Below are 18,879 nucleotides of genomic sequence, written 5' to 3'. Positions count from 1 at the left end.
AAGTCTTTTTATTTCATTTTTATTTGAAGGAATATTTGAAGTCTTCAGAAATTTGTAAAAGGAATGGCACATGGACTTCATATCACACCATAAATACACCAGGGAGAGACTACAAGACACCCCTAATATAAACACGTACCAGTAAAAAAGCAACAGAAAGCGGAAATCACATGTATACAGAAGCACATTGATTTGACATCTATGCAAGCCGGGTGTTACACTTACACCTTAGAGGACCATCACATAATGGAGAAGGTAATAGACTAAATTAACACCACAATTAAAATCAAGCACCACAGGCACTGTGAATATGGCGATTTGAGTTTGTTTTCACATACCAGTTATTGAAATTACTGCCATTTATCAAATGAATGGCCATTACCTTGGATGAGAAATGATCCAATAACATTAAGGCCTAATTAAAATACACCACTTATTAAAAACAACATAAAATTTAAGCACTTCACAGTTGAATGGATGAATACAACTATTTTTAAAAATCTCAACAAGTGCATGCCTATATCCAGGGAAATAACAGGATAAACACTAATTTTGTTGTGTACAAAGGGATCGGAAACAAAGACATATGACACATTGTTATAAAGTGACTTGCTCATGAAAAACCACAATGTACAAGCTGGTCATTCACTTCTCAACGTATCAGCATCTGTCTTGATCAATGGGGGGAAAAAATTAAAATCAACTCATCAAAACATCATTCTCATATTACAAATGTGAAATACATACACATTCTTGTATCTACATTTTCAAATAACTCAAAACAATTCACAATTAGTGACTATTATCAATAGGTAAAATTTAACAAGTTCCATTAGAATATATACCTGGAGATTTCTGGTTGCTATTGAAATGAAAAAGGAGAACAGATCTACAATAACAGGCCTGTTCACAAAGCCGTCAGGGGGCTCTCCAAACACACTGTGGCAACGGTAGAACACTGAGAATGACTTGGATTAATGCGCTGGCAACCAAGTGTGAAAATGAAAACACATTTGAACAGCACCTCCATATCTGAAACTCCTTCATACGCTGGTATAATACAAAAAAATTCATTTACGCCCCCGGCCTGGTTGTACCATGGTCTAGTGGCATCATAAAGCAAAGTACAGGACATATGATTTACCCTTATAACCGCAGCAAGGCTGCGTTTTACACAGGTGATTCAACCAGGTCATGATGAACAGCTCACACTCCACCTGATAGAGAATGCTGGTGTCTGTGCCAACATACGGCTGCTAACGTTGTGGAACAAATAAGCAAAATACTGAAGAGGGTTATGGCTGACCCAGACACATAAAATATTCACTCCTTTCCTTGAGAACCATCAAAAAAAGGTAAGCACACACACATTAAACATTGTTTGGACTTTCGCACTATAATATAAAATGGCAAGAACTAGCACTGAGAACGCTAAAAACAGATTATGCAGTCACAATAGTACCCAGAATGCACAGTCAATAAGATTTTGAACAGAGAATGCATGGCAGATATGATACAGAGAGTGTGATATCATGACTTCAGCAGAAGTATATTGTATTACTGTACTGTCTGTCTCCTGTATTTGGGCCGGGGGGGTGGGCGGTTGGGGGTGGTACTTGGAAGCAGATCGGTGTGTGATTAAAGCACATCTGGGGACCTTCTTCAAGAACCACCCCCGCCCAAAAAAAAACTGTCCCTCACTACACTCTGCTGTGTGCATCCTACCAGATAATCCAGTCAAAAAAGAATAAACTTCCACTGGAGATGAACACCAACAAAGTGTTTTACAGGATACAAAGTGTCCACTTGTTTGTATCAGCGACAGCGATTTGTACATATCTGTGTCTTTGTGTTTGCATGTCAGATTATTTTTTAAATCTTAACTATCGGTTTGCTGCACTAAACATGCTTAAATAACAAAGTTATTTCAGGTAGCAATCTATCCAAAATGAAAATAATAGAATTTTGAAAATCCCTTTTCCATGGTTTGGTGACTTTTAAACTTGATTATAAGCACACGTCCTTCTGCAGGATTCAGTTATTCTGCAGGTCATTTTTGTCCATAGAAGTACAAATATATTCATCTATTCTATTCATATTTACATGTCAGGAAGACGGTGTTAAATAACAATTTGAAATGGTTTTATTCAAACGCATCAATTAATATAAATATAACCTATTCCTTTTTACCTGTAGGAATAATGCATCAGTACAACTTTCAATAAGTTGATCAAAGTTCAATTGAAAAAATATATATAATTTCAGACGCCTATCGAGCGCAAATTAAATTGCGCACGTACATTGTGTTCACTGTGTTTTCGTGTGTGTGTGTGTGTGTGTGTATGTGTGCAAACACACACATATGTCAATGTTTATACAGCAGTGTGCAAGGGCGTGCCACCGTGGGAGGGCGAAGAGGCGTGGTCCGAGGAAGAGGAGATGGAGCGTGATGAAGACGCTTCCCTCTGCAGTTCATCCACCCTCCTCTGTAGCTCCGCCTTCAGAACCAGCATCTCCTTCAGGCTCTGGTGCACTGGCATCTGTGTAAGAAAACACACCATGGTAAATACACCCGTGTGATGGTCACAGAAAACGAGGGCGTGCTTAGTCAGTGAGTGCATCTACTACACACTGAAGCCGTTTAATGACACTTCACTTTCTAAAGTCAAATGCGCCGACACCACCGATTAAATTACATAACTTGCAATAATAACAGCTTTTACAAAGTGCACTTCATGTAATAAAAAGGTACAGCATGTGTTTTGAGTATGCCACACTCGGAAAGCACACAAGAGCACAAGTGAGCATCACTCCACTTTCAGTTGTGCACTTTGAACATACTTTAGCTGGTTTTAAGTATTACCACATAATAATAACAGAAATAGTCATAATAATAAGAGCAAGACAACTATTGTTGCACATTTAAAATAATTAAAATGCCACAGTCGCATCACATATCAGATGAATAAACAGCCTTAGGTTAGAATCAGTAGGGCAGCACCTCTCTAGTTAAAAGGAGACAAACTGAGCCTTCCCCTCGAGTAAGGGCGCTAACCTGTGGCCTCATGCGGGGGTTCCAGCGGACGTAGTAGCTGACCCACAGCTCCAGGTGGCGCAGGCTGGCGACGGGGTACAGCACGTGGTCCTCATAGTTGATGTAGAAGGGGTTGGTGAAGTCCTCCGCTTGGCTGTTGATGGAGGACCACAGGGAGACGGTCTTACTCGGCACCTCCTGTAACACAGGGACGGACAGAAATGGAGATACTGAGTGCATGCTCTCAGCTTGACATGACTGCAGTCTTCATCTAAGGAAGCCTGTTTTTACTCTGCTGGAGGTGAAGAAAACACAAAACAGATTTACTATCATTTAGAAACCTCACACAGTATGAATTATGTAAAAAATTACCCCCCCCCCCCCGTCCCATCAAATACTGAAAATGGTTCATGCCTTGCTAACTCGCTCCTGCTCACTGTTGTACAGGAATGTACCAAACAGGCAGCTGAAGAGGTGGTCCAGGATTGTGATGAGGAAAAGCTCGTTGAACTCGAAGGCAGCAGGAAACTGTCAGAAACAGAAACAAGGCGAGGGTAAGGAAGACTGAAAGTACCCATGAACCCCTGGGCCACCAGTCAGGCAGTCAGATCGGAAGGCCGCCGCCTCACCTGACGCATCATCTGCCAGACGCAGTCTATGAACTGCACGAAGAGGGGAGAGCGCTCCGAGTTGGCGTGGTTCTCATCCCCGTGTCCCACGCGCTGAGACAAACAGAGTCAGATTACTCCAGTCCTCACACACAGAACTCTTCACTTAACATACACAGAAAACACAGCACACAACTGTAAACTCCTTAACACATGCAGAAAGACACCCATATGCACACACACACACACACACACCCATAAGCACACACACACGCACTCATACACGCATGCACACACACACACACACACAAACACACTCGCTGCACATGCGACCACACCCCCTTCCTGTCCTCACCGCGGCGAACTTGTGTCCGAAGCTGACCCACTCCTTCTCCAGCAGAACCTGGAAGCCCCTCAGCGTGCGGTAGTAGCTGTCCAGCATCAGCATGGCCAGAGAGGTGAGCTGGGCCGTGCGGTCCCAGCCGTCGCTGCAGTGCACCACCACAGACGTCTTCCCGGACTCCAGCTTATCCGCGATCCGCACCGCTCCAGCCAAGAGCAGCTGGGGAGAGGCGAGGGGACGGGGCAGGGTGAATGTGACACTTTTGTACCGTGCAGCTCTGTTGGATTATATTCGGAAATTCCAAATGGCCAATAATTCATACATTGTACATACTGACCAAACATGAAATGTTTTACCCCCAAAGATGACAGTTTTTTTTTCCATAATCACTGATAATTAGTCTTTTAAACAGAATACTTTTCAGAAATGCCTTTCAGGAAGAACTGTTCTGCTGCGCGAATGGACTGCATGTAAAAATGTAAGACGTGCAACTCCCTGGAGACGAGTGTTTGCTAAATTCCTAAAATGTAATGTAACGCTACTAAAAATAAAGACAAAAATAGCAGAATAATAAATAAAACTTCTCTGCGTCATCTATGTCTCTTTCTCATACCTGCTTCCCCAAAAAAAGATGCTAAAAGGCATGTAAAAATATTAAACTGAATCATGCTGTTCTTTACACCTCAACTGCGTGCACACAATATAAGGCTTCTGCAGAAACTTCAGGCCTGAGGCTTGGCGTATGGGGGGCGGGGTGAGAGGGTTGTGGGTGGGGCTTACGTACTGCTCTGAATGCACAGGAAGATTGACTGACATGAGGAGGGCTCCTTAAAAGGAGGAGACAGAAGAAAAACACAAACTTCTCTGGCAGAGTGTTACTGAGAGAGACCAAGCACTTCAGGAAACAAAACTAATAACAAATTTAAAGCAACAGCTGATTAACTGATCTGATAGGCACATTGGGTGCACAGCCATAGTCGCAAGATACTTTGGTGAGTGAAAAGGGAGCTTTTTGGTAAACTGGAGAGGAAGGGTTGGGGGGGGGGGTGGGGAGAGGAGAGAGAGGATGTCAGAATGACATGCATGTGCTCTTTACCCTGATGTACTCCAGCCAGTGCGTGGAATCCACAGAGGAGAGCCAATGTGCTTCGTCGATGGTGGGGTACACCACCTCCTTCAGCTTCCGCAGAGACTCCCGCATGACATGCATGTTGGGGATCTCCAGGAAGTTGAGCTCCACGTTTGGGTAAAAGCTCTCGCTCTCGTAGCCCCCGTCCTTGGCCTGGAGCAAGCAGGGAGGGGAGAGAGCAACACGGTCTGAGGGGGACTGTGCACTTCTGCATGTAGGCGTGAGCAGTCTATCGATAATGCTGGAATAGTAACAACTTGGACCGGAGATGTGGAATGCACCCCATGACCCAGAGTCAGCTGGTATAACAAAAAACTGTACCCAGGTGCAGTCTTGTTCCCACCCCTCTCCCCCGGCCACACCCCCAGCCCCACCCCAGCTCGGTACCTTGTTGGTTTCTGCCATGCTGTTCTGCCGGGCGTCGAAGACGGTGAGCTTGTGCGACTGCGCGTTGGCGTCCATGATGGTCTGCAGGTAGCGCTCATCATCCTTGCAGCGGCGGTCCGTGGGGCCGACCAGGGGCTGGCTGCAGCGTATGATGGTGGCCTGCGTCTCCGGGTGGATCCAGGAGAGCACCTGGGGAGGACAGCAGTGGAGTCCCACACATCACTACTGACCACTGAGGAGGACAGCAGCGGAGTCCCACACATCACTACTGACCGCTGAAAACAGCCACCTCACACAGACAAAGGAATCCTCACATACACTCAACACATTAATACACACATACTCACCCACACTGATACACACACACAAACATAAATACACAAACACACACACAAACACAGACACAACCCAAAAAAACCACTGATAATACACGCAAAATACACAATCGAACACTGTGAACACACACGTGTGCGCGCACACACACACACTGAGACACACACTCACAGGGATGCGGTGCTTGGCTCTGAATGAGGCCACCCTCCTCAGCTCGTCATCCTTAATGCTGGTGGGCACCACCAACAGGGCCGGGTACGTGTCACACAGCTCATAGCTGCTGTTGATCTTACTGATGGTCCAGCTCTCATTGGGCAGGCCCTGCAAAGGACGTGGACAGAGAGACGGCTATACAGAGAAACTGAATGCATAAGTACAGATAAGGAACAGAAAAGATTGTTCGATCTACTATAGCAAGGTCACCTCGGGAGTCACAAATGTGTAGTAATACATTTCTTTGCTGCCTGGGTTTATTTTCCCATCACTGATTATTTCACAGGGAGAGCTCAGTAATCACAACTGACACTGACTTCAGCCGTAACTGACAGCACAGAAGAAAGGACTGGCTTGCAAATATGCTACAGTTACCGTGACGACAGACAACCTCAACTCACCATTCGTTTGTACTCTGCAGCAGGGTCGTACACTTTCCACCCATCCTCCGGGAACGGCTCCTTGTACAGGAAGGCGAACAGAGGCTGAAACAGGAAAGGCAGATTAGGAATGAGTGGAATTCACCACTCCTCTGAAGATAGGGCGAGCGGAACTCTCTTCACCACTCATCTGCAGATAAGAGTGAGTGGAACTCAGTTCACCAATCGCCTGCAGACAGAGTGAGTGCAAGTCTGTTCAGCACGCGTTTGCAGATAGAGCCAGCGGAACTCTGTTCACCACCTGTTTGTCCCTCCGGAATTCCAGGCAAGTCAGAGGACTCACCAGGTCATTGGAGAGGGGGAAGGCATGCTTGGTCAGCATCTCGAAGATTTCCAGTTTACTTTGTTCCTCCTTCTTATAGGCGAACCTGGGGTTCCTCATGTCCTGTGGAGAGAGGAGGTACTTACAGAACCCGCACCATCATCATGAGGGGAAAAATAAATGCATGGACACAGTGCGTCAGTTTAGAGATCTGGCATGTGTGGCCTAGACATCCACATTCAAATTACAGCCTTTCAGACTACACAGCCACACAGACTACACATCCTTAAAAAGACTACACGTCCATGTGACTACTACACGGCAGTTCTGCACTAGCAAGCAGCAGTTTGCCAGGTTTTGCAGCTCTCCTTACTCTGCAGACACAACCTCAGAAACACTGGGGCAGGCTACAATAAGTTGTGCCTTAATTACAGAATAAACCTATAAGCTTTCTGTTATCCCATTCAGAATACAGATCTCCGAAAAATATAACTTTGATTTAATACCTCTATATAGCTGTGCAAAGACATTATGTATATATTTATATATATATATATATATATATAATCTACATTTATACTGAAACTCCATATTCATAATTGCAGAGTTTGAATTTGTAATATGGCATCTGTGGGAGGTAATGCTTCTGGGAGTTTTTTATATAAATGCAATTTCGTAAATGGGAAGGTTATTTTGGGTTACTTCCTAACAAAAGCACAAGAACTAGATGAACATTTTCATTTAATGAGGCTGCCACTGAATTCAAAGTTTTTTTTACGGTATTACCTTTGAGCCTATTTTAATGGATGGACAAGGAAAAACTATTTTAACTCTGTAGTGATCAGTACAGGCTACAGTGATTCGTATTCCCTCTATAAAAAACGGAGCTTTGCGAGAGCGTGTATGTGTGTTAGTTGTTATACTGCGTGTGTGTGAGTGCCTCTCTTTGTCCTTCTCTCACCTTGCACACGATCTCCATGCCCCGTGTGTTCTCCCCATGGCTCTGCACCCCGATGGCCTCCAGGCGGCTGATGGCCCCCAGGTTCACGTCCAGGATGAAGGGGGGGTCCTGGGAGAGGGCGCAGGCGGAGGCAAACAAACAGCACGCTGAGCCACGCAGCGAGGGGGCACGGCTCCGCTCTCACACAACAACGGCTGCCTGCAGGGCCTCAGTCACAGCCTCAGTCACAGCATCAAAGAGCTCTGCACTGTACCTCTCTGCAGCATCACTGACTACTGACACACACGCACACGCGCACACGCGCACGCACGCACGCACGCACGCACGCACGCACGCACGCACACACACACACACACGCACACACACACACACACACACACACACAGACACACAGACACACACAGACACAAACAGACACACACAGACACACACAGACACACACACATATGCACATGCACACACACATACACATGCACGCACACACACACATGCACACGCACAGACACACACACACACACACGCAGACACGCACGCACACACACAGACACACACACACGCACACACACACGCACGCACGCGCACGCACGCACATACACACGCACGCACGCACACACACACACACACACGTGCGCACGCGCACACACACGCACGCACACACACAGACACATGCACACGCACACACACGCATGCAAGCACGCACGCGCACACACACAGACACATGCACACACACACGCACACAGACACACACACGCGCACGCACGCACATTCACACACACAGACACACACACACACACACGCACGCACGCGCATGCAAGCACACACACACACATGCACGCACACACACGCGCACGCACGCACATTCACACACACAGACACACTCACACAGACACACACGCGCAGACACACGTACAGTCCCAAACACATCTTAAAACACTCCATTCAAAATAAAATGTAAGGAAATGCAACGATCAAATTACAGTATGCACGCAATTTAAGCCTTTGACATACAGTAGGTAGAGAGGACAGTAATGGTCTAACTGTTTCCATTCAGAGAGAGCTTGGAAGACGAGCAGCAGGAATAAGAGCTTACAGTGGAAGGGGGGGTGTGGGGGTGTATGTTTGGGTGAAGGAGAGATCCTTACCCGCTCCAGGCTCTTGAAGTACAGCTTGTAGTCTGTAACCGTCAGTGTACCACTTACAGCCCCAGTAAATGGGCAGATGTACATCACATCTTTAGCTGCGGGAACAAACAACAAAAGCTCTGTATTCTGCAACACACTATAAAATAAATGGAGAGCACATTTGGTATGAAATAAAACCACATATGGTACAGTGCCATTTTGAAAGCAGTGTTAAAAAACACTGTGATGAGATAGGCTATGTAAGAGAAAATAAAGTATATGAGCTTCTTATACGTTGTATTTCAGCATTTTATTTCATGAATTTGAGCATACGACTGATAAACTCAGCAGGTCACATAAGGCGAATGGGGCAGGAAGAGACGCTCACCGATGGCTTTAATGGACTCCCCAGGGACCAGCGGTGCCTCTTCCATCTGGGCCTGCTTGTTCCCGTCTCTCAGCGCCTGCCACAGTACCCAGACCCAGAGCCCATACTGTCAGAACCGACACTTAGGTACACAGCATATAAACCCAAATGGAGCACCCTCCACCCTAGTAGCTGTGCAACACTAATGGAGAACACCAAATCCACTCTGTGTTCAAGGCTTCAGAAGCCAGTGACCTTTCTCACACTCTCACATCCCGCATCCTGAATTTTCTCCTCAGTGCAGTAAGACAGAGGGATCAGAGAGTATGTGGACACACAGGGGGGCTGGGTGACTCAGCGGGGGGCTCAACAGGGGCAGCGAGACACGAAAAAACAGACAGGCTGTGATCACAGGGAAGGATGCGCTGGCACTAGCTATGCCTCTAGCTAGGACAACTACAGCAGTGGCACAGGGAAGGATGTGCTAGCGCTAGCTAAGCCTCAAGCTTGGACACCTACAGCAATGGTGAAACACTCAGCAAACACACTATCGCGAATGCATTCGCAGCGCATTCTGCATACGCATGTACACATTATGGTCACAGCTACACAAATACAGCACATATTAACACACAATGGATAACGGTACACAAAATAATGAACATATACAACAGACTCAAGAGAATTTTTCCAAGTCTTCCACATTCACCAAAAAAATTAAAACAAAAATCCATCAAGGCTTAAAAAAGCAAAAAAAAAAAAAAAAGCAAAAGAAAAACTACCAAGAGCAAAATCTAAAATCTGCTAGTTGGCATGCAGATTTTCAAAAACAGATTATCCAGAGGATCTAAGAACAAGCCAGGAAGACTCTGTGAGTCAATGAACTGGTGCTACGTAATAAAATAAAAAAAGAAACCAAAAAGGCCAAGGCCTAGTTCACTTGGACGGTCTAAAAGCAAAGGGACGGATTTAGACAGAGAACATCACAGCCCACAGCACAGAGTGCACCCCACATTGTGAGGGGAGAGACAATCTTCAGCCATTTGGTGAACCCAAACTATTATATATGCATGACGAGTGGACAACTATGCGCTACAACTGGTTTAAAGCAGGCTAGTCTCCAGCTGGCAGCTGCACAAAGCATAAACAGCAAGTCTGGGATACAGCAAACCAGACCTGCCAGGGACTTACTGCAGACGCATGAACCACCAACTTCTCACACATTCGCTGCTATGAAAACACTTGAGAGTATTCTGAGCACCCAGACCTGGCTGCTTGCTGCAGTATGACCAAATGACTACACACTGCCCAGCCCTGCATGACATCACCGCCTGGAGCCAATCCAGGGGTGAGGAGAAGAGTCAACCTAGGCAAGGCCAGCTAAGTGCGTCTGGCTAAGCTATTAACCGCCAAAAAAAAAAAAAAAAAAAAACACAGTCAAACGGAAAACACAGAAAAGGCATTAAGCCTGAACACGCAGAGACAGAAAGAGTACGAATGGGCATGCAGAGCTGGTGAAGATCCATATGACTCCGTGGGAACAGGGCAACGTAGGAGGGCGGGGCAGATCAGGACAGGACCCACACAGAGACTTGCCGCGGTGTGAGGAGCGCGCTCACTGTCGCTGTCCAAGTGAAAGCCATTCGCCCCGTCACCAGAGTCCTGGGACTGAAAGAGCAAGCAAGGCCAGAGAGAAAGAGGGGGGAAGAAAAAACAGGCAAGAGGACAATAAGCAGAAAGATGGTTTCACCACAAAAGGAAGTGAGAAGCGCCCTTTCCTGAGCGCGCCCGGGACGATGAGAGAGGGTTAGCGGAGCAGCATGGTTTCACAGCCAAAAGAGGGGAAAGCTGCATGCCTGTTAGATTGCAGCTGCCATTTTATAGACATCTGTTCATCTGTACAGTGAGGAAAACGGAGTACGCATTCAACAATGAAAACAGACAGAAGAGGCAGAAGATTTCAGTAGAAAATGGCACTGTCCATGGGCACATTAGCTCTTTGTTTCTCCTGGAGAGCCAAAAAGGAACAAAATGCTCAAGATTAAAGGTCCTCTGAAACATAGTCCAGAATGCCATACGGCACTCTTGCAAAACTCACTGATCTCCAAACAGCAAGCCGGCCAATTCTCAGCGTGTGGCAAAGGCAAGCAAAACCTCTATACAATACAGACTAGAGCCACAGACAAACTGTACCATACAGACGTACCACACAACCACACACACACCCACGTACAGACACTAAAGCAAGCACACATTCAAACCAGGAGAGCCATACATCTCTATCCTTTCCCTTTTTGTTATAAGGCAGGAAGTACATTCATAGTGCATTATACCCTGTAAAATGCTACACAAGTTTCCTGTAGCACACTGAGACCAGTAAGCATTTCAGCACAATGAAAATAAGTGGCGAACAAACTCATACTGTACCATACCTGCCGAGTTCTCCCTGCCTATGGGGCTCCTTCTCCAGAAGTAAGACAGGCCTGCATGAACAGGCAGTCTTATTTTAACTGAGGATGTGAACAGGCACAGCTGTGGGGACCAAGGGGCAGACTCTGGCATCTATCCGTCCTTTGCACAGCCCCTCCAACAATTCCCTCCTGGCAGCCATCCCAGCCAGAGTCCCAATTCACCAGGAAGAGACTGCTGTGAGGCTGCATTCAGGCGCTGAGGGCCTGTTTGTGTGTGTGAGCTCATGAGGGAGACGGCTCGTATTCACACCCACATTACTGCATCTGCACATAAGACTTCCACACAACCAGTGGCCAGAGCAGAGAGACAGCACTGTCTCACACAAATATACAGGAGGTCTTAACTGGTCCTGAATATCCAATAACACATTTGTGTAGGCTGAAGAGTGTGAAGCCTCTACGCATGCCATTTTCACAGATAGTTCTGCTGATGTTTAGAAAAAGTAATTTTGTTGTTTATTTTCCACCAAGGCAGAGGGAAGAGTCCTGGAGTTGAACACTTATTTTTTTCTGATACTGAACAATTTGGCACTAACTGAACAGCAATGTCCAAGGCCCGAAGGACACATCCCAACTCTTTCTTTTCATCTGAGAGGTCGGAACACTCTGCTGAGCTCACACAGCAAAATGCCTAGTATTAAATCAAACCTTATAGAGTATATTTTACACTCTGAGAGTTCGTTTTTACCCCTGAAGGACTCATCTGAACACTACTTGTATTACCAGTGGACATTACCAGTGGACATTACTGTGCAGTTGAGCTCACAATACAGTGAGAGCTTGTCCTGTCCTTAGGTTTAAACACCTGGAAAAAGCAGGCTGACCAGTCTGGGCACGTAAGCACATTGCTGAGCACAGCGTGGGAAAAGCAGACAGACAAGCGCTGGCTGCACCCACCCTACAGCCTTACCCTCAGATCTGGCCTCTTGGACACCTGCAGGTCATGAACACAAAACCAGACATAACGCAGTTAAAAGGGAACTGGGTCACTGGATGAATCAAGATGAAACTGAAGCTGAACAAGGAATCGATCGATTTAAAGTGAAAAGGATACACCAGGATACCGATTTAGACTCAGCAGCAAGCCTACACAGACTTCTGATACTACTGAGACTAAATGTGTAGGCTTTGAATGAACCTTTATGTGATGCGCATGAAAGTATATGAAGGATTTATAAATGCTACACAGCTCCCTAATTTAAATTGTCACGCAAAATCAAACAAAGGAGAAGCTGGATTCATCCAATGCGTTTTAAGCAGAACTCTATGCTTAAGACTGTTCAGAACTGTAACTGTATGGTATAGGCTAACGGTCCACAGACCTGAATCCATAGGCACACTTTCAGGTTCACGTAATTCAACCAACTTTTTGTATAAACACTCGAGGACAGCTGTAAACTGAAAGGTAAGTTCCAAATAAACCTGATTGTCATAGATGGGACAGAGGCAATAATGTTCGTAGAGACATAACACTGTTCCTCAACCTTCACTTTACTTGGTTGCATTTAAAGAGGAAGTGAAACCCAGCCACACTCAGGAAAAAGAGAAGACAAAGGAGGAGGTACAGTAGACATCCACTCATTTGTATTGCTTTCACTGAGGGGACTTCCCATTAGGATCCACTGAACTCTACAGCCTTTCTCCATTTAAATTTTAAATGTCAACACAGGACAAATCAGATGCCAGGTTAGGTCCCCACATTGACAGTAATACATGCTTACAGATGTGCGCACAGGCGCCACTGCGATTGTCCTTACCCTTAGATCTGTCCTCCTTCCAACCTGTCAGTCAGAAACACAAGACCATTACCATATACCCATAAACTGCATACCCAGTACCATCTGAAAGGGCATGAAAACCACAAATCAAGTGTTTCCAATTGCTCTGTGTATTCTTTGCAATCACTCCGAGAAGATTTACCAGATAAAGGCAATGTTTATGTTGAACTTCTACTCACACAGTAAACAGCATTTACAATTTTGGCCAATTTCAAAGTCAATGTGGTTATATCAATATCACTAATAGTGATGTTAGTCACTAATTGGTTTACTATTAAAAGTGAACATCACCACAGACAGAGAAATAAAGGAAAGGAGTGGCCAAGAACTTGGTGCACAAGAAATGTAACATTTCTTTCTCATTTCACATTCTACAGCGAGGCCACTCCCAGCATCCTCTGTGGAAGCAGGTCTACACACTCCTCAGGCACTTTCACATTATACTTCTTACAGTAGCGTAGACACTCAGGGTTTACGTGGTAAACACGTCAGCACTGAATTTGCACAGAGCAGTCGCCTGACCTAAATCTGATACTCGCAAGAGCTATTCATCCATTAGGCTACTGTCAAAAGTGAACAGATGCCAAGAATCGCTGAATTTCATAGTACAAAGAAGCAACTGTGGACAATGTTAAGTATTTTGTTGCATATGTACAGAGGTTTATGCCTGTATAATCTGCACACGTTTTGGAAATGTACTGCATCCCCCCCTACCTTAAAATCACGGGACACCGGGTCTAGGGGGACAGGGCCGGAGATCTGGCTGGAGATGGTGGCTGCGATAAGCTGTTTACACCATTCCACGTGTGATCCCGTTGGGCTGTGGAAGACAGACACCTCTGAACAGTTTTGCAGATACTTGACAGTTAAAAAGTACAAATCTTGAAATACAACTGCAAGTACATTAACAGCTCCACAGACATGTAAAATTAGCCTGTTAAGGAAGGAAAGGGTTTTGCACAGTTAGCTTATTTTAGTTCTGCCAGCATATGCTCCCTACAGACCAACTCACAAATCATAAACATATGCCTATGGGAACACAGAAACTGTAAGGAAATCTTGTTTTCATAGACCCAGCTGTCAATGTATTTGTCCTCAATGATAATTTGCCAATTTCACATTCGTAGGACCAAATCTTTTGAACAAATATTCTGCACATAGCAAATTCCAGCAGAGGCATACTGGCCCACTTAAAAACTGATTTACAACTAAAAAGGGAGCATTTGGTTCTTTACTAAAGGGACAATTCAAATGGTATTACAAAGATAATCCGTTCATAAGAACAGAAAGGCATACGAAAGTGGGGTTTTATGAAGTCAAGTAAATATGAAGATTTGGAAAACTAAGACAGTCTTATATATCTCTTTTTTAATCCTTGTTCTACCCAATATGGGTATGCACCATTGTAGTGCTCATTGTCGCCAGCTCCACAACCAATTGAGCAGAAAGCAGGCAAGAAAGTGCTCTCCTCCAATGCTCCTGATGTCAGCCGCTGTTTCTAATCACACTTCAGTTTCCAAGCTGGGCTGGCACAGGCGAGTCCCAGGAAGAACCTTCATGTGTAGCTCAACAAGAGGACTTATAAGCCACTGGTGCGTGAGCAGAAGCTGCCATCTCAGCCGAATAAAAAAAAACTACGTATGTTTTACGAGAAAGCCTGTGCATATTCAACAGAAATTACCGAATAATATAGCCAAGTCAACTATATTAAAGTCAGCGACATCCATTTGCAACGATAAACTTCAACCATTTATAAAGTACGCTTCACGCTGAATGCTAAATAAAAATACTACCAGCTGTCACCTGGAGGTGTATCAGCGTACGCAAATTCAGCACAGCTGGGTAGTTCTTTTTTTTTTTTTTTAGCTGGCTGGATATCTAACCAGTAAATAGAACGTCCACAAATCATATCTTCGTGACACGGATGAATGCATGCACCAGACTTCGAAGACCAGTTCGTTCCATTTATGTTGTAACATTGAATAAATGCTATATTCACCTGTCCAAAGCTTCAAAGCTCGGCTGTCTAGATCCACCGTTACTTCCTTGAGGTCGGGGAGGCTTTCTGCTAGGAACCCCTGGGTGTGCAAGACCATCGGCTCCGTAGCCGCCTGCGCTCGACTGCTTTTCCATTTTTTCCCCCAGATTCCTTCCTCTTAATGTTTTGTTTGTTTTTCTTAGCCGATAACTCTGGATTGACCCCTACACAACTGACGTTTTCAGGAAGTCCTTGCGCTGTTTCTTTTCCCCTCCTCCCACCCAATTTAGTTTTTTGGCAGAAACTCAGCGCTTGTGGTGCGTGCGCTTCCTGTGCTTGTGGCTAGCAGTTCAGTGGTTCTATTGCTGACTCTGAAACACTACGGCTAGACGCAGCCATTCTACGCACTCTCTCTTCCATTACCCGACATGCAATACAGTCTCAGCTAAGAACTGTCACAGGTCACTCATTAGTTTACTGTGTCATCATGTCATACAGAAAAATCCTAAATATGCCATAACATAATATAATTTAAAGGCGATGCCTTAGTTATTAGAATACATTAATAAATCTTCAGAGAACAGATTATTTAGTTAATGTTATTTTAGACAAACTTGCAAATGTGCATTTGGTAATCATAACCGAATCATAAATTTACTATATTATGTTTAACGGTCATCCGTTAAGGATAACAAACATCCTCACGTGAGCCGTTGCAAATAACCATGTTATTCTAAAACGTTAGATCTTCAGGGTGGCGACTTGATTTGAATAGCATAGCACAATTCATATAGACATTTTCATTTACAGACCACCAGACAAAAACAGACCATCTTTGAACAAATTAAATATCGGGCAAAAAAATTAAATGTAGGATTGTTTGATTTCGGCACAGTAAACGCAGAATTCACGGCATCCGAACGTCTGAAAATTGATATAATTTAACAAATAGCGCCCCCTGTACCAATTTGCCACTTTACAACCCCGCCAGGAAATGAATCCAGAAATGAAATAATTCATTAGATAGCCTACAGCAAGCCTAAGATCGCGCATATTTCGTGTTCGTAAGTGTAGGAACATATAGGCTACACATTAATGAGAATCCTTACACAGATCTTCAGGTGAATTACATTCGGGATCAGCTGAAAAGGTATTGCATCATGGCACACAGTTAGTCCTTTACAGAGGGTACGATTCTAGATAGTACAGCATAATATAGGCGAATAATATCTCGGATCGTGCTAATATGTTTATCATGTGAAAGGGTATTTGTCCCCTTCCCGATTTTCTATATTGCATAGGCTATTTATCGCCGTGAACGGTTCCGATCTTTAAACAAAATGTAATATTTGACAAATGGAAACGGAGAAAAAAACACATTTAAAAAAATTATTTCGTTTAATTGAAAAAAGTAATCAAACACCCATATTACCCAGTGAAAAAGGAATTTTCCCCGTAGGTAGGCTACTCAATCAACCAATTTGATTAGATTCAGTTGATTGAACACAGGCAGACTTGATTGCCGCCTGCCCTGTTGAATCTGAACTTCCCTCATATTGAACCTTACCATCAGAGTGAAGTCGTCACCACAAAGTTTCTACAAGCACACTATGCCATGATCAAAGGTGAGAAAAAATGCTGTTCAAACACACTACATGGCTAAAAGTATATGGACACATGACATCCAAAATTATATGCATTAATATGGAGTTGGTCCAACCTTTACTGCTGTAACAACCTCTTCTGGGAAGGATTTATACTAAACGTTGGAGCATTGCTGCAGGGATTTGCTTCTATTCAGCCAGAAGAGCATTAATGAGGAAGGGCACTGATTGGGCGATCAGGCCTGGCTCACGGTTGGCTTTCCAATGGATCCCAAGGGTGTTCGATGTGGTTGAGGTCAGGGCTCTGTGCACGCCAGTCGAGTTCTTCCACACTGTTCTCAACAAAATAATTTCTATATGGACCACACTGTGTGTCCAGGGGCCCAGTGTGTCATGCTGAAACAGGAAAGGGCCTTCCCCAAACTGTTGGGGAAGCACAGAATAGTCTAGAATGTGATTGTATGTTGTAGTATTAAGATTTGTCTTCACTGGAACTAAGGAGCCTAGCCCAAACCATGAAAAACAGCCCAAGACCACGGGGTGTCCAGATACTTTTGGTCATATAGTGCGTATCAGACTGGAATGGGTTACAAAGCCATTCCTAAGACTCTGGAACTCCATCAAATCACAGTGAGGGCCATTATCTCCAAATGGAGAACACATGGAACAGTGGTGAATTGTCCCAGGAATGGTTGGCCTTCCAAAATTTCTGCAAGGGTGCAGTGACAACTCATCTAGGAAGTCACAGAAGATCCCAGAAGAACATCTGAAGAACTGTCGCCCCCTCTAGCCTCAGCTAAGTTCAGTGTTCATGACTTTACAAAAATAGACAGGGCAAAAATGGATTTCATGAGACAGTAGCAAGGCAGAAACCACTGCTAACCAAAAGAAACATCAATGCTTATCTTACATTTGCAGAACAGCACCTGGTTGATTTCCAAGCTGTTTCAGATAATGTTCTATGAACAGAAGAGACAAAAGTAGAACTTTTTCAACAATATGGGTCCCATTGCATCTAGAATAAAGCATATACAGCACATCAGTAAGAACATCATACCAGCAGTCAAATATGGTGGTCGTGTGATGGTGTGGGGATGCTTTGCTGCCTTGGGACCTGGATGACTTGACATTATTGAAGGAACCATGAATTCCGCTCTGTACAGGAAAATTCTTAAGGAGAATGTCAGTTTATCTGTCCCTGAGCTGAAACTGAAGTATAATTGGCTTATGCAGCAAGACGATGATCCAAAACACAAAAGCAAGTCCATATCTGAATGTCTGAAAAGGAACAGAAGTTTTGGAGTGGTCTAGTCAAAGTCCTGACTTGAACCCAATAGAGATGCTGTGGTAGAACCTGAAACAAATAGTTCATGCTCGCAAACCTACCAATTTATCTGAATCAAAGCAGTTCCGCAAAGAAGAGTGGGCTAAAGTACCTTCACAGCAATGTGAAAGGCTGATATCAAATTATAGGTAGCGTTTCGTTAGTTATTGCTGCTAAAGTTGGTGCAACAAGTTACACAGGGGTAATTTATTTTTTCACATGGGTGATATGGGTAACGTTTTTCATTAAATAAATGAAATATACATTTTTTAAAATGTGTTTGTGTTTACTCAGGTTCCCTTTGTCTAATATTACATTTTGACTAAAGATCTGAAACCAGTCAGTGTGACAAATATACAATAATATAGGAAAGCAGGAAGTAGACAAATACTTTTTCATGGCACTGTAAAATCTGCCTCAAGTTCATGTAACCAAAGCATTGCTTGAGTGCTTGCTGTCACAACAGCATTAACATTTTATATGATCAATAGCTACTACTTTGCATTGGGAACATAACTTTGATTTT

The 18,879-nt window shown here is 44.4% G+C and overlaps 1 protein-coding gene across 5 annotated transcripts; it reads right to left on the bottom strand.

The window, feature by feature from the left end:
* Positions 1–3: 3 nt before the first annotated feature.
* mtmr1a (myotubularin related protein 1a) lies at positions 4–15,844 on the bottom strand. 5 transcript variants are annotated; one of them, XM_064328456.1, is made up of 18 exons: positions 15,447–15,844; positions 14,162–14,267; positions 13,427–13,450; positions 12,580–12,603; positions 10,795–10,866; positions 9,220–9,295; positions 8,853–8,947; positions 7,711–7,818; positions 6,771–6,872; positions 6,449–6,532; positions 6,006–6,155; positions 5,502–5,690; positions 5,082–5,267; positions 3,998–4,204; positions 3,664–3,756; positions 3,449–3,562; positions 3,056–3,232; positions 4–2,540 (listed from the first exon to the last, which is right to left on the bottom strand). In XM_064328456.1, exons 1-18 carry the CDS (start codon positions 15,578–15,580, stop codon positions 2,373–2,375), a joined length of 2,109 nt encoding a protein of 702 aa, XP_064184526.1. In that variant the 5' UTR covers positions 15,581–15,844; the 3' UTR covers positions 4–2,372. The 5 variants fall into 5 exon arrangements, with proteins under 5 accessions (XP_064184526.1, XP_064184528.1, XP_064184529.1 ...); XM_064328458.1 differs by lacking the exon at positions 10,795–10,866; XM_064328459.1 differs by lacking the exons at positions 10,795–10,866; positions 12,580–12,603.
* Positions 15,845–18,879: the final 3,035 nt, after the last annotated feature.

The sequence above is a fragment of the Anguilla rostrata genome, chromosome 3 (assembly GCF_018555375.3).
Source record: "Anguilla rostrata isolate EN2019 chromosome 3, ASM1855537v3, whole genome shotgun sequence".
Taxonomy (NCBI): Eukaryota; Metazoa; Chordata; class Actinopteri; order Anguilliformes; family Anguillidae; genus Anguilla; species Anguilla rostrata.
The sequence above is the reverse complement of the archived record's forward strand: the minus strand, read 5'-3'. Positions and strand labels throughout refer to the sequence as shown.